Source organism: Salvelinus fontinalis, chromosome 20, assembly GCF_029448725.1.
Source record: "Salvelinus fontinalis isolate EN_2023a chromosome 20, ASM2944872v1, whole genome shotgun sequence".
In the NCBI taxonomy this organism is placed as follows: Eukaryota; Metazoa; Chordata; class Actinopteri; order Salmoniformes; family Salmonidae; genus Salvelinus; species Salvelinus fontinalis.
Window position 1 is genome coordinate 35,018,328 of NC_074684.1, and position 25,028 is coordinate 35,043,355.

The 25,028-nt window shown below is 49.0% G+C and overlaps 1 protein-coding gene across 1 annotated transcript in view; it reads left to right on the top strand.

Annotated features, from left to right (window-relative positions):
• The window catches only part of LOC129817774 (sushi domain-containing protein 6-like), a 53,960-nt gene that overhangs the window by 22,379 nt on the left and 6,553 nt on the right, over positions 1 to 25,028 (top strand). Inside the window, exon 3 of the mRNA XM_055873320.1 lies at positions 24,584 to 24,778. Coding sequence (XP_055729295.1) covers positions 24,584 to 24,778 — 195 coding nt within the window. The remainder of the gene's footprint in view (positions 1 to 24,583; positions 24,779 to 25,028) is intronic.

A 25,028-nucleotide genomic window follows, 5' to 3' on the forward strand; every position in this document is an offset into this window, starting at 1 on the left:
TCCTCGCTGATTCTTAGGATGGGGACAAGAAGTGAACGGTTTGGGGGCTAAAAGTTAATCTCACACAGGCCTGGTCTCTCTGTGTGGGTCAGTGGGCGACGAGACATGTGTTCTGTTGAAATGGTCCCCAGCTCTGGCCCAGAACAAACTGACGTCTCTTTGTATAGCAGAGAGAGCAAAGTGGAGGAGGAGAGGAGGACCGTGGAGGTTTTATTACCATGTTTGGTCTGTTCACACACTTCTGTCTTTCTTTTTGTCCTCAAACACTTGTTTTGTGTTTGGCCTCTGATTTGTTTTCCATTCTCTTGGCTTCATATGAATCTCTCAGAGCTCTCTTTGTCTAACACTGATAAGCTCTCACTTCTGCTGCTGAGGGCCGTCTCATAGAAAGAACAGGCTGCTGAGGTCTGTGTTACACCGTACCCAAACCGGCCGCGCGCCATCGTGCACAAATTGATTTTGTCCTCCCACACCAAAGCGATCAGGACACACAGGTTGAAATATCAAAATTAACTCAGAACCAATTATATTACTTTGGGGACAGGTCGAAAAGCATTAAACATTTATGGCAATTTTAGCTAGCTAGCTTGCAGTCGCTAGCTAATTTGTCCTATTTAGCTAGCTTGCAGTTGCTAGCTAATTAGCCCTGGGATATAAATGCTGGGTTGTTATTTTACCTGAAATGCACAAGGTCCTTTAGACAATTAATCTACACATAAAATTGTCTCCCAAAATGTTTCTAGTCATCAATCCTTCCAGGACTTTTCTTCTTTGGACGTGATATGGCAATTGGCATTTAACTTTCATAGTTACCACGACGACCGACCAAACTCAGTTCATCTTTCAATCACCCACGTGGGTATAACCAATGAGGAGATGGCACGTGGGTATCTGCTTCTATAAACCAATGAGGAGATGGGAGAGGCTGGACTTGCACCGTGTTCAGCGTCACAAATAGAACTGACTTCTATTTTAGCTCTTGGCAACACAGACGCTCGTTGGCGCGCGCAACCAATGTGGGTGCAATAATTGAATGACATGTATGTTTAAATTTATACTGCAACGCTCGCGCACGCGAAGTGAGCGGCGTGCTCAGCATGTTAGAAACACTTTGGTTTCTCTTTGTATGACTTACTGTGTTACACCACTGTCAAGGAAACGTGGGTGGGTGTGTGTTTCATGAGTTGTGAAGTGATTGTTGTGAAAGAGAAGTTTAGGCTAGGCTACTCCCTGGTAATGAGCGGGTGTAGGCTAGGCTATATGTCATCATGGCTGCCCTAGATCTTTCTCTTGTATCTGTAACTGCATTCTTATCTGTGTGTTCATGAGTTGTGAAAGAGAAGAGAAGTTTGTGCTACTCCCTGGTAATGAGCGGGTGTAGGCTAGGCTACTCCTTGGTAATGAGCGAGTGTATGCTAGGCTACTCCCTGGTAATGAGCGGGTGTAGGCTAGGCTACTCCCTGGTAATGAGCGGGTGTAGGCTAGGCTACTCCCTGGTAATGAGCGGGTGTAGTGTAGGCTACTCCCTGGTAATGAGCGAGTGTAGGCTAGGCTACTCCTTGGTAATGAGCGAGTGTATGCTAGGCTACTCCCTGGTAATGAGCGGGTGTAGGTTAGGCTACTCCCTGGTAATGAGCGGGTGTAGGCTAGGTTACTCCCTGGTAATGAGCGGGTGTAGTGTAGGCTACTCCCTGGTAATGAGCGGGTGTAGGCTAGGCTACTCCCTGGTAATGAGCGAGTGTAGGCTAGGCTTCTCCCTGGTAATGAGCGGGTGTAGGCTAGGCTACTCCCTGGTAATGAGCGAGTGTAGGCTAGGCTGCTCCCTGGTAATGAGCGGGTGTAGGCTAGGCTACTCCCTGGTAATGAGCGGGTGTAGGCTAGGCTACTCCCTGGTAATGAGCGGGTGTAGGCTACGCTACTCCCTGGTAATGAGCGGGTGTAGGCTAGGCTACTCCCTGGTAATGAGCGGGTGTAGGCTAGGCTACTCCCTGGTAATGAGCGGGTGTAGTGTAGGCTACTCCCTGGTAATGAGCGGGTGTAGGCTAGGCTACTCCCTGGTAATGAGCGGGTGTAGGCTAGGCTACTCCCTGGTAATGAGCGGGTGTAGGCTACGCTACTCCCTGGTAATGAGCGGGTGTAGGCTAGGCTACTCCCTGGTAATGAGCGGGTGTAGGCTAGGCTACTCCCTGGTAATGAGCGGGTGTAGGCTAGGCTGCTCCCTGGTAATGAGCGGGTGTAGGCTAGGCTACTCCCTGGTAATGAGCGGGTGTAGGCTAGGCTACTCCCTGGTAATGAGCGGGTGTAGGCTACGCTACTCCCTGGTAATGAGCGGGTGTAGGCTAGGCTACTCCCTGGTAATGAGCGGGTGTAGTGTAGGCTACTCCCTGGTAATGAGCGGGTGTAGGCTAGGCTACTCCCTGGTAATGAGCGGGTGTAGACTATGCTACTCCCTGGTAATGAGCGAGTGTAGGCTAGGCTACTCCCTGGTAATGAGCGGGTGTAGGCTAGGCTACTCCCTGGTAATGAGCGGGTGTAGGCTAGGCTGCTCCCTGGTAATGAGCGGATGTAGGCTAGGCTACTCCTTGGTAATGAGCGGGTGTAGGCTAGGCTACTCCTTGGTAATGAGCGAGTGTGGGCTAGGCTACTCCCTGGTAATGAGTGGGTGGTAGGCTAGGCTGCTCCCTGCTAATGAGCGGGTGTAGGCTAGGCTTCTCCCTGGTAATGAGCGGGTGTAGGCTAGGCTTCTCCCTGGTAATGAGCGGGTGTAGGCTAGGCTACTCCCTGGTAATGAGCGAGTGTAGGCTAGGCTACTCCCTGGTAATGAGCGGGTGTAGGCTAGGCTACTCCCTGGTAATGAGCGGGTGTAGGCTAGGGTGTGGGCGTCTGTTCACTGTTCTGTTTCTCAGCCTCGTACAGGAAATTTGCTAACCCTAAACCACCCGGCCTATCTCGCAAACAAAACCTGCAGGAAACAATGACCTTTGTCTATACTGTTCTGTTCCTTTCAAGGCGTTCCCCTAAAGACCTGTTAGCCAGCCCCTCCAGGCTAAACCCCTGGCCCCAGGCTAAACCTCTGACCCCAGGCTAAACCCCAGGCTAAACCCCTGGCCCCAGGCTAAACCCCTGGCCCCAGGCTAAACCCCTGGCCCCAGGCTAAACCCCTGGCCCCAGGCTAAACCCCTGGCCCCAGGCTAAACCCCTGGCCCCAGGCCTGCACAGGGAGGAGGAAACCAATATGCTACTCCTGCTCCTTTTATTTAACTAGCCTTTATTTAACTAGCCTTTTATTTAACTAGCCTTTTATTTAACTAGCCTTTTAACTCCTGCTGCTGCTCCTTTTGAAAGGTGAGGACAAAGATGTCTTTCAGCAGGGTGTTGGAGTTGGACAGAACACCACATCACAGCCACACTGAACTCCTCACACAGCTAGATTACCAGAAAGTCATTAGTGACAGAGGAGGGTGTTTGTGTGTGTGCCTGTGTGTGCACACGTATCTGTCGCTCTGAAATATGTGTTTTAGCACTTGCTCAGTTTCTGTGTGCGTTTTAAGTTTCGGTTTGGTGCAGTTTGTAGATTGTGGTGGCCTTGACTCTCTTGTTGGTTTGACTTCTCTCTCTTCACTTCCTTATTAGGTACTGCTAGGCAAGAGGAAGGTCTGAGGTCCACTGTTTACAACCACAGTGAAACTAAAAGCAATTGAGTTAGTTGCCCTGTCAATGGGTGGTGAATGACAAGCCAACTGTGTGTAATGACGGTTAATATAGTTTTAATGAATGTCAGCAGCGTGACCAGGCTTGCAACATGTCTGCCTGGGTAGGAGGATGTGTAGACCTAGGTGAGGAGGGAGTTGCACTCAAGTATAAACTGATAGCCAGGCTTGTGTTCATTAGGGCACACTGTAGCAAAACGTTTTGCAATGGAAAATGAAAATCAGTGTTTTTATTGGACAAGTTAAGGTAGTAGGTCTACCTTCCAGTTACAACATTTTAAAACATTTTCTCTTGACTGAACACTACCCAGTTACCTCCCTTTATCCCCAGTCGGTGTTGACAGCCAGGATTGTCTGAAGGCTAAGTTGATCCTAGCTGGTCTTCACTTAGGTAGTAGGGCTCTGAATTGCCAGGGACCTCACAATACAATATTAAAACAATATTTTTTGGGCTGATTTTATGTATTGTGATTCTATAACTGTCCACGATTTATCACGGTTTTATATGTATCGCGATTCGATGGTCCAAATATATTGCTCACAGCACAAGTCTGCTGCAGAGGGACAAGAACAAGCCATAAAGACAAGAACAAGCCATAAAGACAAGAACAAGCCATAAAGACAAGAACAAGCCATAAAGACAAGACCAAGCCATAAAGACAAGACCAAGCCATAAAGACAAGACCAAGCCATAAAGACAAGACCAAACCATAAAGACAAGACCAAGCCATAAAGACAAGACCAAGCCATAAAGACAAGACCAAGCCATAAAGACAAGACCAAGCCATAAAGACAAGACCAAGCCATAATAAAATATTGTTTTGATCAGTCATAGAAATAAAATGGCTGAAAACATGTTGGTTCACAATTTTAAAAAAAATAATAAGATTTAGGCCAAGCTATAGGAGGAGAAATACAGACATTTTGGCATACAGCCAACTAGCGCTAGCTAACGTTAACTACCTAGAAGAAGAAAAAGATATATACATATATACACACTACCGTTCAAAAGTTTGGGGTCACTTAGAAATGTCCATCAAATTGATCAGAAATACAGTGCAGAGATTGTTAATGTTGTAAATGACTATTGTAGCTGGAAATGGCTGATTTTAGACTAGTTGAGTATCTGGAGCATCAGCATTTGTGGGTTCAATTACAGGCACAAAAGGGCCAGAAACAAATTATTTTCTTCTGAAACTCGTCAGTCTATTCTTATTCTGAGAAATAAAGGCTATTCCATGCGAGAAATTGCCAAGATACAGAAGATCTCGTACAACGCTGTGTACTACTCTCTTCACAGAACAGAGCAAACTGGTTCTAACCAGAATAGAAAGAGGAGTGGGAGGCCCCGGTGCACAACTGAGCAAGAGGACAAGTACATTAGTGTGTCTAGTTTTGAGAAACAGACAAGTCGTCAACTTGCAGCTTCATTAAATAGTACCCGCAAAACACCAGTCTCATTTACGTCAACAGTGAAGAGGCGACTCCAGTATGCCGGCCTTCTAGGCAGTGTTGCAAAGAAAAAGCCATATCTCAGACTGGCCAATAAAAATAAAAGATTTAAGATGGTCAAAAGAGCACAGACACTAGACAGAGGAAGTCTGCCTAGAAGGCCAGCATCCCAGAGTCACCTCTTCACTGTTCACGTTGCGACTAGACAGAGGAACTCTGCCTAGAAGGCCAGCATCCCGGAGTCACCTCTTCACTGTTGACGTTGAGACTAGACAGAGGAACTCTGCCTGGAAGGCCAGCATCCCGGAGTCACCTCTTCACTGTTGACGTTGAGACTAGACAGAGGAACTCTGCCTGGAAGGCCAGCATCCCAGAGTCACCTCTTCACTGTTGATGTTGAGACTGGTATTTTATTAGGATCCCCATCAGCTGTTGTGAAAGCAGCAGCTACTCTTCCTGGGGTCCACACAACATGAAACATGACATAATCTAGAACATTACTCGACAAGAACAGCTCAAGACCAGAATGACATGAATGTAAAACATTGACTCACAGTAAGAGCAGCTAATATGAAAAGCTCAAGTTAAAATAATGATGGTTGGCATAGCTACACACTAATGCAGTGTTTACCCAGGCTGTGAGTCTATGGACCGTCACCATCTTTATGTATGATGCCTGCAGGATTGGGTAGGTTACTTTCTAAATGTAATCTGTTAGTTCCTAGTTATGGAGCTGGAATGGATATCTGACGTTTTCCTCCTGGCTCCTGAATAATAATACTTTTTCTTATCTTAACTTTTTATGAACAATGTTTCCGCCATCGTTTCATATGACTGAAAAGAGCTTCTGAACATCAGAACAGAGATCACTAACCTGGATGTGGATGAAGATTTCCACTTCTGTTTTTAACAGAGCTCATGCAGTGGAATGTAGTGTAGTGTTTTGGAACAGAGCACATGCAGTGAAATGTCGTGTAGTGTTTTGGAACTGAGCACATGCAGTGGAATGTCGTGTAGTGTTTTGGAACAGAGCTCATGCAGTGGAATGTCGTGCAGTGTTTTGGAACAGAGCTCATGCAGTGGAATGTCGTGCAGCGTTTTGGAACAGAGCACATGCAGTGGAATGTCGTGCAGTGTTTTGAACAGAGCACATGCAGTGGAATGTAGTGCAGCGTTTTGAACAGCATGTGTGAGGGTGTAATATATGACTGGGTCTGTCTCTCGGGTGTGGGTGTGGGTTTTGGGCTGGTCAGAGGCTGCTCTCTTTGTTTGGAGCTGAGAGGAAGGAATGTCAGCCTTCCAGCTGTCCATGGGACAAGAAAGAGGGGACTTTACCCTGTTCTCGTTTTTTTATTTATTTAACTAGGTGAGTCAGTTAAGAACAAATTATTATTTACAATGGCGGCCTACCCTCCCCTACCTCGGCCAAACCCTAACCCGGACGACGCTGGGCCAATTGTGCACCGCCCTATGGGACTCCCAATCACGGCCGGTTGTGATACAGCCTGGAATCGAACCAGGGTCTGTAGTGACGCATCTAGCACTGAGATGCAGTGCCTTAGACCGCTGCGTCTCTCTCTGTTCCACCTGCACTCTCTGTTCCACCTGCACTCTCTGTTCCATCTGCACTCTCTGTTCCATCTGCACTCTCTGTTCCACCTGCACTCTCTGTTCCACCTGCACTCTCTGTTCCACCTGCACTCTCTGTTCCACCTGCACTCTCTGTTCCACCTGCACTCTCTGTTCCACCTGCTCTCTCTGTTCCACCTGCACTCTCTGTTCCACCTGCTCTCTCTGTTCCACCTGCACTCTCTGTTCCACCTGCTCTTTCTGTTCCACCTGCGCTCTCTGTTCCACCTGCGCTCTCTGTTCCACCTGCTCTTTCTGTTCCACCTGCGCTCTCTGTTCCACCAGCTCTTTCTGTTCCACCTGCACTCTCTGTTCCACCTGCTCTTTCTGTTCCACCTGCTCTTTCTGTTCCACCTGCACTCTCTGTTCCACCTGCACTCTCTGTTCCACCTGCTCTTTCTGTTCCACCTGCACTCTGTTCCACCTGCACTCTGTTCCACCTGCGCTCTCTGTTCCATCTGTTCCCCCCTGCCCCAATGTACTACGCCCGTTTGCTCCTACAAAGTGTGTGTGTTTAGTTAGGTGTTCAGCCAGACAATAGGGAACCCCTTGACCTCTCGTCCATAGTCTGCCTCAGTAGATATAGAGTTCAGTTGTCTCTGTCCTAGTCAGCGTCAACCTGCTCAATGACCTCTGTAGTGAAAGAGGAAGGCGGGAGACAGTAGCTGGAATATATACACGCGTGACTGGCCTCGTAGTTAAACACGCGTGACTGGCCTACGTAGCTAAGCACGCGTGACTGGCCTACGTAGCTAAGCACGCGTGACTGGCCTACGTAGCTAAGCACGCGTGACTGGCCTACGTAGCTAAGCACGCGTGACTGGCCTACGTAGCTAAGCACGCGTGACTGGCCTACGTAGCTAAGCACGCGTGACTGGCCTACGTAGCTAAGCACGCGTGACTGGCCTACGTAGCTAAGCACGCGTGACTGGCCTACGTAGCTAAGCACGCGTGACTGGCCTACGTAGCTAAGCACGCGTGACTGGCCTACGTAGCTAAGCACGCGTGACTGGCCTACGTAGCTAAGCACGCGTGACTGGCCTACGTAGCTAAGCACGCGTGACTGGCCTACGTAGCTAAGCACGCGTGACTGGCCTACGTAGCTAAGCACGCGTGACTGGCCTACGTAGCTAAGCACGCGTGACCGGCCTACGTAGCTAAGCACGCGTGACCGGCCTACGTAGCTAAGCACATTGTTCATTTGAGCATTTAAAGGAAGGGCACGGGGTGTGGGTGGATGGATGCAGCCACAGTCACTGTATCAACATGTCCCAGTCAGACTAGAGTCTGGGTCGCACGCCAGCTCTCCCTAGCTCCCCACAGAGTCTGGGTCGCACGCCAGCTCTCCCTAGCTCCCCACAGAGTCTGGGTCGCACGCCTGCTCTCCCTAGCTCCCAACAGAGTCTGGGTCGCACGCCAGCTCTCCCTAGCTCCCCACAGAGTCTGGGTCGCACGCCAGCTCTCCCTAGCTCCCCACAGAGTCTGGGTCGCACGCCAGCTCTCCCTAGCTCCCCACAGAGTCTGGGTCGCACGCCTGCTCTCCCTAGCTCCCAACAGAGTCTGGGTCGCACGCCAGCTCTCCCTAGCTCCCCACAGAGTCTGGGTCGCACGCCTGCTCTCCCTAGCTCCCAACAGAGTCTGGGTCGCACGCCAGCTCTCCCTAGCTCCCCACAGAGTCTGGGTCACACGCCAGCTCTCCCTAGCTCCCACAGAGTCTGGGTCGCACGCCAGCTCTCCCTAGCTCCCCACAGAGTCTGGGTCGCACGCCTGCTCTCCCTAGCTCCCAACAGAGTCTGGGTCGCACGCCTGCTCTCCCTAGCTCCCCACAGAGTCTGGGTCGCACGCCAGCTCTCCCTAGCTCCCCACAGAGTCTGGGTCGCACGCCTGCTCTCCCTAGCTCCCAACAGAGTCTGGGTCGCACGCCTGCTCTCCCTAGCTCCCCACAGAGTCTGGGTCCCACGCCAGCTCTCCCTAGCTCCCCACAGAGTCTGGGTCCCACGCCAGCTCTCCCTAGCTCCCCACAGAGTCTGGGTCGCATGCCTGCTCTCCCTAGCTCCCAACAGAGTCTGGGTCGCACGCCTGCTCTCCCTAGCTCCCAACAGAGTCTGGGTCCCACGCCTGCTCTCCCTAGCTCCCCACAGAGTCTGGGTCGCACGCCTGCTCTCCCTAGCTCCCCACAGAGTCTGGGTCGCACGCCTGCTCTCCCTAGCTCCCAACAGAGTCTGGGTCGCACGCCTGCTCTCCCTAGCTCCCCACAGAGTCTGGGTCGCACGCCTGCTCTCCCTAGCTCCCCACAGAGTCTGGGTCGCACGCCTGCTCTCCCTAGCTCCCCACAGAGTCTGGGTCCCACGCCAGCTCTCCCTAGCTCCCCACAGAGTCTGGGTCGCACGCCTGCTCTCCCTAGCTCCCCACAGAGTCTGGGTCCCACGCCAGCTCTCCCTAGCTCCCCACAGAGTCTGGGTCGCACGCCAGCTCTCCCTAGCTCCCCACAGAGTCTGGGTCGCACGCCAGCTCTCCCTAGCTCCCCACAGAGTCTGGGTCGCACGCCTGCTCTCCCTAGGTCCCCACAGAGTCTGGGTCGCACGCCTGCTCTCCCTAGGTCCCCACAGAGTCTGGGTCGCACGCCTGCTCTCCCTAGCTCCCAACAGAGTCTGGGTCGCACGCCAGCTCTCCCTAGCTCCCCACAGAGTCTGGGTCGCACGCCAGCTCTCCCTAGCTCCCCACAGAGTCTGGGTCGCACGCCAGCTCTCCCTAGCTCCCCACAGAGTCTGGGTCGCACGCCTGCTCTCCCTAGCTCCCAACAGAGTCTGGGTCGCACGCCAGCTCTCCCTAGCTCCCCACAGAGTCTGGGTCGCACGCCTGCTCTCCCTAGCTCCCAACAGAGTCTGGGTCGCACGCCAGCTCTCCCTAGCTCCCCACAGAGTCTGGGTCGCACGCCAGCTCTCCCTAGCTCCCACAGAGTCTGGGTCGCACGCCAGCTCTCCCTAGCTCCCCACAGAGTCTGGGTCGCACGCCTGCTCTCCCTAGCTCCCAACAGAGTCTGGGTCGCACGCCTGCTCTCCCTAGCTCCCCACAGAGTCTGGGTCGCACGCCAGCTCTCCCTAGCTCCCCACAGAGTCTGGGTCGCACGCCTGTTCTCCCTAGCTCCCAACAGAGTCTGGGTCGCACGCCAGCTCTCCCTAGCTCCCCACAGAGTCTGGGTCGCACGCCAGCTCTCCCTAGCTCCCACAGAGTCTGGGTCGCACGCCAGCTCTCCCTAGCTCCCAACAGAGTCTGGGTCGCACGCCAGCTCTCCCTAGCTCCCCACAGAGTCTGGGTCGCACGCCTGCTCTCCCTAGCTCCCAACAGAGTCTGGGTCGCACGCCAGCTCTCCCTAGCTCCCCACAGAGTCTGGGTCGCACGCCAGCTCTCCCTAGCTCCCACAGAGTCTGGGTCGCACGCCAGCTCTCCCTAGCTCCCCACAGAGTCTGGGTCGCACGCCTGCTCTCCCTAGCTCCCAACAGAGTCTGGGTCGCACGCCTGCTCTCCCTAGCTCCCCACAGAGTCTGGGTCGCACGCCAGCTCTCCCTAGCTCCCCACAGAGTCTGGGTCGCACGCCTGCTCTCCCTAGCTCCCAACAGAGTCTGGGTCGCACGCCAGCTCTCCCTAGCTCCCCACAGAGTCTGGGTCGCACGCCAGCTCTCCCTAGCTCCCACAGAGTCTGGGTCGCACGCCAGCTCTCCCTAGCTCCCCACAGAGTCTGGGTCGCACGCCTGCTCTCCCTAGCTCCCAACAGAGTCTGGGTCGCACGCCTGCTCTCCCTAGCTCCCCACAGAGTCTGGGTCGCACGCCAGCTCTCCCTAGCTCCCCACAGAGTCTGGGTCGCACGCCTGCTCTCCCTAGCTCCCAACAGAGTCTGGGTCGCACGCCTGCTCTCCCTAGCTCCCCACAGAGTCTGGGTCCCACGCCAGCTCTCCCTAGCTCCCCACAGAGTCTGGGTCCCACGCCAGCTCTCCCTAGCTCCCCACAGAGTCTGGGTCGCATGCCTGCTCTCCCTAGCTCCCAACAGAGTCTGGGTCGCACGCCTGCTCTCCCTAGCTCCCAACAGAGTCTGGGTCCCACGCCTGCTCTCCCTAGCTCCCCACAGAGTCTGGGTCGCACGCCTGCTCTCCCTAGCTCCCCACAGAGTCTGGGTCGCACGCCTGCTCTCCCTAGCTCCCAACAGAGTCTGGGTCGCACGCCTGCTCTCCCTAGCTCCCCACAGAGTCTGGGTCGCACGCCTGCTCTCCCTAGCTCCCAACAGAGTCTGGGTCGCACGCCTGCTCTCCCTAGCTCCCCACAGAGTCTGGGTCGCACGCCTGCTCTCCCTAGCTCCCCACAGAGTCTGGGTCGCACGCCTGCTCTCCCTAGCTCCCCACAGAGTCTGGGTCCCACGCCAGCTCTCCCTAGCTCCCCACAGAGTCTGGGTCGCACGCCAGCTCTCCCTAGCTCCCCACAGAGTCTGGGTCGCACGCCAGCTCTCCCTAGCTCCCCACAGAGTCTGGGTCGCACGCCTGCTCTCCCTAGGTCCCCACAGAGTCTGGGTCGCACGCCTGCTCTCCCTAGCTCCCCACAGAGTCTGGGTCGCACGCCTGCTCTCCCTAGGTCCCCACAGAGTCTGGGTCGCACGCCTGCTCTCCCTAGGTCCCCACAGAGTCTGGGTCGCACGCCAGCTCTCCCTAGCTCCCCACAGAGTCTGGGCAGACACCGAGTCCACCAGGGTCTAGCAGTCTTAATGACTGGTCTGTATCGGTGTGCTCAGACGTGAGCATCATGTACAGACCTGCTGCCGGCTCCCCCACACTCACTCACTGACACCTCTCCTCCCTACATCAGCCTGTTGTTCAGGAAGATGACTTTCACTCTGCAGACTGTTCCCTCTTCAATCACTCATTCTCAGTCTTTCTCTCTCCCAGCTACAGATCTCCTTCAGACTCATGACCCCCCCCCCCCCCCCGTCTGCTGTCTGAATGCACAGAAACATGACAGCGCAATAGTGAGAGAGAAGGAGAGAGCTCAGTATGACGGCCTGACACCTAGAGAGAAACTGAGACGGTTAAATAACTAGTCTTCATACAGGCATCAAGCTTGTTGTATTACAGGTGCGTGATATGTAACACCGTTCGCTTTGAGTAGCCTCGTTTCGCCATCCAGTGAGTCAGCTGTGGGGTGTGTCTCAAGGCTGGCCTCAGCCTGTCCCTGTGTCTGTGGTGCAACCCTCTCTTTCACTGTCAGCACGTGTGTAGTCCTATGTTCTCTCTGTGAGAGACTGTTTTTGTCTGTTGGCCAGCATATACAGTTTCTCAACGAAGACGGCATTAAGGATCTCTTCTGAGAGACCTGAGTTGATATCAGTTTGTGTAACTAGGCAGCATGGGGGGGGGGGGGGGGGGGGGGGGGGTTGGGGGGGGGGGGGGGGGGTTCGATACAGTTAGATCTCAGGATATTATCTTTGACGATATATTGTATCGTTTTGACAATATTGCAATGTTGTTTTTACACTAGTCGGCTGTACCTGCACCAAAACTCCAGTATTATTCCTTCATAGCTTGTTCTCCATCTTCTTTTTAAATAGGGAGACAATTAGTTTTCTGCACTTTTATTTCCATGGCTGATAACTTGTTTTCTCATGGCTCTCTTGTCCCTCTGCAGCAATATGTTTGGAACATCAAATCACAATACATATAGAATCATGAGAATCACAATACATATAGAATCACAAGATTCTCAATACATATAGAATCATGAGAATCACAATACATATAGAATCATGAGAATCACAATACATATAGAATCATGAGAATCACAATACATATAGAATCATGAGAATCACAATACATATAGAACCATGAGAATCACAATACATATAGAACCATGAGAATCACAATACATATAGAATCACGAGATTCTCAATACATATAGAATCATGAGAATCACAATACATATAGAATCATGAGAATCACAATACATATAGAATCATGAGAATCACAATACATATAGAATCATGAGAATCACAATACATATAGAATCATGAGAATCACAATACATATAGAATCACGAGATTCTCAATACATATAGAATCATGAGAATCACAATACATATAGAATCATGAGAATCACAATACATATAGAATCATGAGAATCACAATACATATAGAATCATGAGAATCACAATACATATAGAATCATGAGAATCACAATACATATAGAATCATGAGAATCACAATACATATAGAACCATGAGAATCACAATACATATAGAATCATGAGAATCTCAATACATATAGAACCATGAGAATCACAATACATATAGAACCATGAGAATCACAATACATATAGAATCACAATACATATAGAATCATGAGAATCTCAATACATATAGAATCATGAGAATCTCAATACATATAGAATGATGAGAATCACATTACATATCGTATCCTCACCCAAGTGATAATATCGTGAGGTTCCTGGCACCCTCCAGCCCTACTAGGTAATTATAGCCCTTAACAATATAGGGTGTACCTATAAGGAAATATAAGAGGACCCCACAGTGTATGAAGAAACACAATCAACTATTCACACAAACACAAAGTAAAGTTATCAACTATTATTCAATAAACAACTCAAGTTGGAAACACGTGTTTTTGTTTATCCCTTATTTTACCAGGTAAGTTGAATGAGAACACATTCTTATTTACAGCAATGACCTGGGGAATAGTTAGAGGGGAGAGGAGGGGGGATGAATGAGCCAATTTGGAAGCTGGGGATGATTAGGTGACCGTGATGGTATGAGGGTCAGATGGGGAATTTAGCCAGGACACCGGGGTTAACACCCTACTCCTACAATAAGTGCCATGGGATCTTTAGTGACCACAGAGAGTCAGGACACCCGTTTAACATCCCATCTGAGATACGGCACATTACACAGGGCAATGTCCCCAAACACAAATATATATATGTGGATCCAAGCCTATGGAATAAAAGTGGGCTTTTACTGCTCGTTCTAATTCATGCTATTGGACACATGCTCAAACTGAAACACTTCTGATGGACTTAAAGGAGCAATCTGTAGTTGCTGTATCCATTTTTGGACTTATAAATTATATATATTAATGTAAAGATATTTAATTGTATTATTATATGTAGTAGAAAGCGATGGGTTAGAAGAAGCCAACATAATCAACCTATAAAGTTAAAATGTAACATCTATATACAGTACCAGTTAAAAGTTTAGATACACCTACTCATTCAATGGTTTTTCTTTATTTTTACTATTTTATACATTGTAGATTAACAGTGAAGACTTCAAAACTATGAACTAACACGTATGGAATCATTTCATATTTGAGATTCTTCAAAGTAGCCACCCTTTGAACTGCTAGCCATGGGACCCTGCTCGCCGTGAGTACGATCGGGATCCCATGGCTAGCAGATCATATTTTCACTACACTAATTGGCAAAACCTATGTAACGAATTTCAGCTAGTTATTAGCTAGTTCAAACAGTCACGTCTCTTCTCCTCAACTCTCTCACGGCAGACTGTAGCCTAGCAATCCGTCCGTCTCCAAAAATATGTCCCAACATGCAGCACACGGTAAATAACATAGTCCGTGCTCAAAAAAAACAACAACAAAGTAACCAAGGGAGTTACACTTACATGGTGTGCTCTCCAAACCCTCTGCTATCTCCTGGCCTACAGTATCTCTGGCAACAGGAGCCCAACCCAGTAACACAACATGAGTTTTGCTCTAGTCACCTTTACCGCTCTCTCTCTCTGTGTAGATCTCTCCATCGTCTAGTCTTTGTCCATGTGTACTGTGTTTTAAAAGACAGTATTAAGGAGATCTAAATGTATTTTCATGGTCTCTCAGTCCAAACCTTCTGCTATCCTGCAGATAAACACCACAATTACATCTGCTTTGGTTTAGTCTACTGTCTCTCTCTCTCCGTGGTGTTTACGGAACCTTCTACCTGGCTTGTATCAACCCCCTCAGCCTCTCTGGTCTACTGTCTCTCTCTCTCTCCGTGGTGTTTACGGGACCTTCTACCTGGCTTGTATCAACCCCCTCAGCCTCTCTGGTCTACAGTCTCTGTCAATAGAGCCAACCCCCTCAGCCTCTCTGGTCTACTGTCTCTGTCAATAGAGCCAACCCCCTCAGCCTCTCTGGTCTACAGTCTCTGTCAATAGAGCCAACCCCCTCAGCCTCTCTGGTCTACAGTCTCTGTCAATAGAGCCAACCCCCTCAGCCTCTCTGGTCTACTGTCTCTGTCAATAGAGCCAACCCCCTCAGCCTCTCTGGTCTACAGTCTCTGTCAATAGAGCCAACCCCCTCAGCCTCTCTGGTCTACTGTCCCTGTCAATAGAGCCAACCCCCTCAGCCTCTCTGGTCTACTGTCCCTGTCAATAGAGCCAACCCCCTCAGCCTCTCTGGTCTACATTCTATGTCAATAGAGCCAAGCCTCTCTGGTCTACTGTCCCTGTCAATAGAGCCAACCCCCTCAGCCTCTCTGGTCTACTGTCCCTGTCAATAGAGCCAACCCCCTCAGCCTCTCTGGTCTACTGTCCCTGTCAATAGAGCCAACCCCCTCAGCCTCTCTGGTCTACTGTCCCTGTCAATAGAGCCAACCCCCTCAGCCTCTCTGGTCTACTGTCCCTGTCAATAGAGCCAACCCCCTCAGCCTCTCTGGTCTACTGTCCCTGTCAATAGAGCCAACCCCCTCAGCCTCTCTGGTCTACTGTCCCTGTCAATAGAGCCAACCCCCTCAGCCTCTCTGGTCTACTGTCTCTGTCAATAGAGCCAACCCCCTCAGCCTCTCTGGTCTACTGTCCCTGTCAATAGAGCCAACCCCCTCAGCCTCTCTGGTCTACTGTCCCTGTCAATAGAGCCAACCCCCTCAGCCTCTCTGGTCTACTGTCCCTGTCAATAGAGCCAACCCCCTCAGCCTCTCTGGTCTACTGTCTCTGTCAATAGAGCCAACCCCCTCAGTCTCTCTGGTCTATAGTCTCTGTCAATAGAGCCAACCCCCTCAGCCTCTCTGGTCTACTGTCTCTGTCAATAGAGCCAACCCCCTCAGTCTCTCTGGTCTATAGTCTCTGTCAATAGAGCCAACCCCCTCAGCCTCTCTGGTCTACTGTCTCTGTCTCCTGTGTGTTTTAAACGTCTCCCTGGTCTAGTCTCTCTGCCCTCTGTTGTCCCCTGTCCTATAATATTTTAGGACTCAACCCCCTCAGCCTCTAGTTCACTCCAGCACACGCTATGAGCTTTGCACTCTAATAATGACAGCTTGACTCAAATCCCTGGATTAGAGAGTGAGAGAGAAAGAGAGAGAGAGACGGTAACAAAACACCATTCATCCACCCTCTCCAACATAACAACAACAACAACAATAACAAAAGACTAACAAAGGAACAGAAACATATTAACCCAGCTCCCTGGTTAGGTAATCTTCCTCCTCCCAGTATTCAGCCTAATCCCTCCATCTCTCCCTCTCTTTCTCTCTCACCCCCCCTCTTCTTCTCTCTCTGGGTGTCTGTTGTCCTGTCGTAGCCTCTCAACAGTTGCAGATTTAAGCCATCACTACAATAATGGGATTGGTTTTGGCCTACTGCGGTTTGTAATGAAGGATAATTAGTATTTCAATTTACCCCGGCCGACTAAGAACCCCCCTTCGCTCTCGCTTTCTCTCTCGCACTCACTGTCTCCCCCCCCCCCCCCCCTCAACTCAATTGAAGGGCTTTATTGGCTTGGAAAACATATGTTTACATTGCCCAAACAAGTGAAATGGATAATAAACAAAAGTGAAATAAACCTTACACTAACAAAAGTTCCAAAAGAATAAAGACATTACAAATGTCATATTATGTCTATATACAGTGTTGTAACAATGTACAAATAGTTAAAGTACAAAAGGGGAATATAAATAAGCATAAATATGGGTTGTATTTAGAGTGGTGTTTGTTCTTCACTGGTTGCCCTTTTCTTGTGGCAACAGGTCACAAATCTTGCTGCTGTGATGACACACTGTGGTATTTCACCCAGTAGATATGGGAGTTTATCAAAATTGGATTTGTTTTCGAATTCTTTGGGTCTTTGTAATCTGAGGGAATTATGTGTCTCTAATATGGTCATACATTTGGCAGGAGGTTAGGAAGTGCAGCTCAGTTTCCACCTCATTTTGTTGGCAGTGTGCACATAGCCTGTCTTCTCTTGAGAGCCAGGTCTGCTTACGACGGCCTCTTTCCATAGCAAGGCTATGCTCACTGAGTCTGTACATAGTCAAAGCTTTCCTTAAATTTGGGTCAGTCACAGTGGTCAGCTATTCTGCCGAATAGCATTCTAGTTTGCTCAGTTTTTTTGTTAATTACTTGACACATTGGAAGTAATTCTCTTTTTGTTTTCTCATGATTTGGTTGGGTCTAATTGTGTTGCTGTCCTCGTGCTCTGTGGGGTGTGTTTGTGAACAGAGCCCCAGGACCAGCTTGCTTAGGGGACTCTTCTCCAGGTTCATTTCTCTGTAGGTGATGGCTTTGTTATGGAAGGTTTGGGAATCGCTTCCTTTTAGGTGGTTATAGAATTTTAACAGTTTTTTTCTGGATTTTGATCATTAGCGGGTATCTGCCTAATTCTGCTCTGCATGCATTATTTGGTGTTTTACGTTGTACACGGAGGATATTTTTGCAGAATTCTACATGCAGAGTCTCAAATTTGGTGTTTGTCCCATTTTGTGAAATCTTGGTTGGTGAGCGGACCCCAGACATCACAACCATAAAGGGCAATGGGCTCTATGACTGATTCAAGTATTTTTAGCCAGATCCTAATTGGTATGTTGAAATTTATGTTTCTTTTGATGGCATAGAATGCCCTTCTTGCCTTGTCTCTCAGATCGTTCACAGCTTTGTGGAAGTTACCTGTGGTGCTGCTGTTTAGGCCGAGGTGTGTATAGTTTGTTCTTGTGCTCGAGGGCAACGGTGTTTAGATGGAATTTGTGGTCCTGGCAACTGGATTATTTTTGTCTTAGTGAGATTTACTGTCAGGGCCCAGGCCTGACAGAATCGGTTCTGTTGTAAGGCCCTCCTTGGTCGGGGACAGAAGCACCAGATCATCAGCAAACAGTAGACATTTGACTTCGGATTCTAGTAGGGTGAGGCCGGGTGATGCAGACTGTTCCAGTGCCCTCGCCAATTCGTTGATGTATATGTTGAAGAGGGTGGGGCTTAAGCTGCATCCCTGTCTCAACCCCACAGCCCTGTGGGGGGGGGGAATGTGTGGTTTTTGCCAATTTTAACCGTGTGGTTCCCTTTTATTTTCAAGTCCTATCAGGCACCAGGGGATTAGACTCTAAAAATGAACCAAGTTATTCTTAAAGGAGAAGCACACAGACAACCGTAGGACAGTTAAGCAGGGAGACTAACATGTAGGCATCCACTTGTTATTTCCCTGATGTATTATCTATGACTTATTATACTGGGGGGTAGAAGCCGAACTCTCTTGTAAACTACCTTATAAGGAGGTTTAGCTAGCCCAGGAGGTTGGGAGACGGGAGAGAGCTGTTCCTTAAGGCTGCTGTTCATTCCTGTGTGTTTGTCTCTGCCATCTGTCTGTCTGTCTGTCTCTGCCGTCTGTCTGTCTGTCTGTCTCTGCCATCTGTCTGTCTGTCTGTCTGTCTCTGCCATCTGTCTGTCTATCTGTCTCTGCCATCTGTCTGTCTGTCTGTCTCTGCCATCTGTCTGTCTGTCTCTGTCTGTCTGGTGACTTACAGAATGATTAGGCTATATTCTAGGGAGAGAGAGACTTAATTTCCTTGCAGTAGAGACACTAAACATAATGAATTCTCTCCAGCCGGTGGTCTGGTGATAACACAGTAGTTTGTTTCCTACTCATGATGTCATAGCAGATAAAGGTCGGCTAATGCTACTACTACTGCTACTGCTACTACTACTACTACTGCTACTGCTGCTACTGCTATTACGGCTACTGCTACTACTACTACTGCTGCTACTACTGCTACTGCTACCGCTATTAATGCTACTGCTACTGCTACCGCTATTACTGCTACTACTGCTACTACTGCTGCTACCGCTACTACTGCTACTACTGCTGCTACCGCTACTACTGCTACTACTACTACTGCTACTACTGCTACTGCTACTACTACTGCTGCTACTGCTACTACTGCTGCTACCGCTACTACTGCTACTACTACTGCTACTACTACTACTGCTACTGCTACTACTACTACTACTGCTACTGCTGCTACTGCTATTACGGCTACTGCTACTACTACTACTGCTGCTACTACTGCTACTGCTACCGCTATTACTGCTACTGCTACCGCTATTACTGCTACTACTGCTGCTACCGCTACTACTGCTACTACTACTACTGCTACTACTGCTACTGCTACTACTACTGCTGCTACTGCTACTACTGCTGCTACCGCTACTACTGCTACTACTACTGCTACTACTGCTACTGCTACTGCTACTACTACTACTACTGCTACTGCTGCTACTGCTATTACGGCTACTGCTACTACTACTACTGCTGCTACTACTGCTACTGCTACCGCTATTACTGCTACTGCTACTACTACTACTGCTGCTACTGCTACCGCTATTACTGCTACTACTGCTGCTACCGCTACTACTGCTACTACTGCTACCGCTTATGCTACTGCTGCTACTGCTACTACTGCTACCGCTATTACTCGTACTACTGCTACCGCTAATGCTACCGCTACTACTGCTACTGCTACCACTACTACTGCTGCTCCTACTGCTACCACTACTGCTACTACTACTGCTAATGCTACTGCTGCTACTGCTACCACTACTGCTACTACTACTGCTAATGCTACCGCTACCGCTGCTACTACTGCTACTGCTACTGCTACCGCTACTTACTGCTACTGCTGCTACTACTACTACTGCTGCTACTACTACTACTACTACTGCTTTCAACACCTTTTAAAGCACAGAGGACAGTAGAGTAGGTGTTGAGCCGTTTTCTACCTCGTCTAAACCTCTTCTTCGTGCCATGCTTGTTCATGACTTCTCCATTTAATTACTGTAATCATCATTTAGACTAGACTTGTTATTTACAGTCAGGCCCCTTGGCTAAACGTCAGTTTAGTGACAAACTAAAATGAAGATCTGTATTGAGTTCCAGTACATCATAACTCTCTAAAGCAGCAGGTATATTATACAGAGCCATGATTACATGGAGAAGTCCTTTCCATCTCCATATAGTGAACAACAAACCTGGTTTTAGAAAGAGGAATAACGACTCTCCCCGTGTGACCTACTTGTTGTGTCATGTGACTGATTGATACGCACACCCTTTTTAATTTGTTTAAAAAAAAAAAAAAAGTTTATTTACCAAGCCAAGTCAGCTAAGAACAAATTCTTATTTTCAATGACGGCCTAGGAACAGTGGGTTAAACTGTCTTGTTCAGGGGTAGAAAGACAGATTTTTACCTTGTCAGCTCAGGGGTTCTATCTAGCAACCTTTCGGTTACTAGTCCAACACTCTAACCACTAGGCTACCTGCTCTAACCACTAGGCTACCTGCTCTAACCACTAGACTACCTGCTCTAACCACTAGGCTACCTGCTCTAACCACTAGGCTACCTGCTCTAACCACTAGGCTACCTGCTCTAACCACTAGGCTACCTGCTCTAACCACTAGGCTACCTGCTCTAACCACTAGGCTACCTGCTCTAACCACTAGGCTACCTGCCTCTAACCACTAGGCTACCTGCCTCTAACCACTAGGCTACCTGCTCTAACCACTAGGCTACCTGCCTCTAACCACTAGGCTACCTGCCTCTAACCACTAGGCTACCTGCCTCTAACCACTAGGCTACCTGCCTCTAACCACTAGGCTACCTGCCTCTAACCACTAGACTACCTGCTCTAACCACTAGGCTACCTACACTAACCACTAGGCTACCTGCCTCTAACCACTAGGCTACCTGCCTCTAACCACTAGGCTACCTGCTCTAACCACTAGGCTACCTACACTAACCACTAGGCTACCTACACTAACCACTAGGCTACCTGCCTCTAACCACTAGGCTACCTGCCTCTAACCACTAGGCTACCTGCCTCTAACCACTAGGCTACCTGCCTCTAACCACTAGGCTACCTGCCTCTAACCACTAGGCTACCTGCCTCTAACCACTAGGCTACCTGCCTCTAACCACTAGGCTACCTACACTAACCACTAGGCTACCTGCCTCTAACCACTAGGCTACCTGCTCTAACCACTAGGCTACCTGCTCTAACCACTAGGCTACCTACACTAACCACTAGGCTACCTGCCTCTAACCACTAGGCTACCTGCTCTAACCACTAGGCTACCTGCTCTAACCACTAGGCTACCTGCTCTAACCACTAGGCTACCTGCTCTAACCACTAGGCTACCTGCCGCCCTACATACAACCACATGTTATTATTCTTCATTTATTGTTATGCATTTTTATATCTGTAAATTTGTGTCTCTTTAGTTGTAGTATTATTTATATACAGTACATTCGGAAAGTATTCAGGACCTTTGACTTTTTCCACATTTTTGTTACGTTACAGCCTTATTCTAAAATGGATTAAACAAATCAAAAATCTCTATCTACAAACCAAGCCATGAGGTCAAAGGAATTGTCCGTAGAGCTCCGAGACAGGATTGTGTCGAGGCACAGATCTGGGGATGGTACAAAGAAAAAAGATTCTGCAGCTTTGAAGGTCCCCAAGAATACAGTTGCCTTCATCATTCTTAAATGGAAACATTTTTGGAACCACCAAGACTCTTCCTAGAGCTGGCAGCCCGGCCAAACTGAGCAATCGGTAGAGAAGGGCCTTGGTCAGAGAGGTGACCAATGGTCCCTCTGACAGAGCTCCAGAATTTCTCTGTGAAGATGGGAGAACCTTCCAGAAGGACAACCATCTCTGCAGTACTCCACTATTTAATACATTTTAGAATAAGGCTGTAACGTAACAAAATGTTGAAAAAGTCAAGGGGTCTGAATACTTTCCGTAGGGACTGTATGTAGGTAAATTTGGGATCCTAATGATAAAAAATATAACATCAAAGTAGGCCTCTTCAACAAATAAGTAATTGATCTCTGCAGCTTGTTGTTGTGCTGGTTGTCGTCTGTTGAACACACACACACACACTCTTCTCCTAAACCCTTCCTCCAGACTGATTTGTGTCCCGCTGGTCATCAACTAATCATCCTCCAGATTTCCAGACCTCATTATGAAGACTCTTAAAGACAGGAGAATTAGAGTCTGAGTCAGAAGAAGTGAAGGGAGATGGACTGTAAACAATATTGATTTGTGTGTGTGTGTGTTGGGGGGGCGGGGGGCATATTGTACTGAGCTCAGGAAAACACCATCACAGGCCAACATCAGAGACCTTCAGATCAGTGCCTCTCAGCTTATACTTAAGACACAGGGTCCCAAGGCTAGGCCCGAGACCCTCACCCCACAGTGTTCTAAGTCACTAAGGAGGTGTGGTTGTAATCTTCTGGTGGTAGTTTTAGTGCCACGTTTCCCCCTAGAGATTAGAGAATAAGATTGAGTTGGAACTCGTAAGAGCATCAGTTAAAATAGACAAACAAACAAACAAAGAAACAAGCACACAGCCAGACTAGAACAGGCTGTAGAAATCTAAACAAACAGAGGAATTCAGACAGAGCAGAACAGTGGTCTCTTTTCCTCGCTCTCTCTCCCGCTCGCTCGCTCTCTCGCTCTCGCTCTCTCTCCCTCTCTCTCTCTCCCGCTCGCTCGCTCGCTCTCCCTCTCTCTCCCTCTCTCTCTCTCTCGCTCTTTCTCTCGCTCTCTCGCTCTCTCTCTCTCTATCTATCCCTCTCTCTCTAGGACTGAAGATAGTCCGATCCTGTCTATTGACTTCAGACGAGATGCCCTACGGCTGTACTTGACAAACTGTCCCATCTCTCCCTGTTATACTGTCTAAATGCCATCCTACCACAGAAACCTGCAAGTCACTCACAGACAAGTCCAAGCTGCTGAAAATACACAGTCTGTCTGTGATGCTAATTTACTGTTGGCTTGATTTTCATTTGTGCAGGTGGCAGAATATCAGTTAAGACTTGCAGGCTTTGAGTTGATCTGTTCTTGCTTCTCATCAGATTTTAGCTGCAGGGGGGTGTGTGTGTGTGTGTGTGTTAAAAGCAGTGAGTGTGTACTGGCACACGTTCAGAGAAGTAATGCTGTCTTCCTCATACTGTGATGGGAACACACACACTGACACACACACACACGCCCATCTCACACTGACACACACACACACACGGCATGGTACAGCACCAGGACAGATGAAGTATGTGAGTGGATCAGATGTCAGTGAACTCCTCGGCTCTACAGCTCATCCTCATCCTGTCTTCATTGAGTGGCTTAGTGCTGCTGTCCTCTCCTGGCTCTGACTGGGATTAAAACTCGCTGGAGAAGTGACAACTCTGTTAAAGGTCCTATGCAGCCATTTTTACCTCCATATCAAATCGTTTTTAAACAACCTAACAAACAAAAATGGCTTCTTAGCGAAGAGCAGTTTCTCAAGCAGGAATGTTGCTAGGACTGTCTGGGAGTGGTCTGAGTGGGGAGGGGGAAACTGAAAACTAGCTGCTATTGGCAGAGAGGTTTGGAACTCTCTTTTCTTATTGGTCTATAAACTAAATACCGCATGGTGATGTCACCATGGAAAGCCAAAATTCCGTCTCACCAAAACAGGCTGAAATTTCAGGCAATTATCATCATGTTCACAGTATTATTCCAACCTCAGTGTGGAAATATACAGTGTGTATGTATGTATATTTAGGAAAATGAAGTTTTTGACAGGACTGTGCTTCAACAGGCCCTTCCTCTCTTCAGTTAATCTCAGGCCTTTGTCACAGCACGCCAATTCTTTTGGGGAATACATGAAAGGAAGATATTGAACAGAAGAGGACGAGTCCTCTGAGACATTTTAGTAGACACCAGAGGTGCACCGTAGTAACTCAAACTAACAATATGCCAGTTTTCAGGTGTGGATGTTGCAGTCTCTCACCATTTAGGACTAGCTTTGACAGGGAATGAATAGCACTGAGAAAAACAGAAATATAATCCTTCCGTGAAATGTCTCGGTAGTAGGGGTCTTCCATCCTCTTGGCTCAGATCTCGGAACAGGGTTCGTCGACACGCGGCCCACAGGCCATTAAGTGAAAAAGGGGACTGGGTCCCAGCAGTAGGTCCCCGTCCCACCATCACAGAGACAGAGATACAGAGCTGTGCCTCCCCTCTTCCTCTTCCTCCTTCCCTTCATCCTGCCGTCACGCAGAGACCGTACTAGTCCACCAGGCCTCCTCCGCCTCCTCTTCGTCGTCGTGGGTTACGGCACACGGTGGGGGTGCCCTTGCCAGACGTAGAGACTCAGAGAGCAGTGACCAGCACAGCCTGCTTTCTGTCACCTCCGTAGTGGGAAAAAAGACAAAAATCACAAAGAATTCCCACTAATAAACAGAAATACACACATGATGGAATCTAAATGTGATCAAGGTATGAATTGATTGTTATTTTCAAATACAATCTCTTTTTGGACCTAGTTGTGGTTAATTTGCAGCGTATAAATGATTATTATTATTGTTTTACGGCCGTTCACTCTGATAGAAATGTAGTTTCCTTCTCCTTCCTTAAGATCAGATTGAACTGAGAAAGATAAGCCTCCTCTCCCCGTCTCAGTGATTTCATTCTCTAACCTCTGTCCTCTCCGTCTCCTCCAGGATGTCCGCGGCCCGTGGCTGTGGAGCATGGGGAGCTAGTGAACCAGACTGAGGCCAACCGAGGCTCCTCCCCCCCTGGTACCCTGCTGTCCTATAGCTGTGAGCCGGGCTACGGCCCAGATGGACCCACCACCATCACCTGTACCACTGCTGGAACATGGTCCCACCTGCCTCCACGCTGCATAAGCACTAATGGTTAGCAACACACACACTGTCATACGAACACACTGGGGGAGCTATACGCAACACACACTGTCATACGAACCAACCGGGGGAGCAACACACACACACACTGTCATACGAACCAACCGGGGAGCAACACACACACACACTGTCATACGAACCAACCGGGGGAGCAACACACACACACACACTGTCATACGAACCAACCGGGGGAGCAACACACACACACACACACACCAGTACTTGTCCTTCCTTATGCATC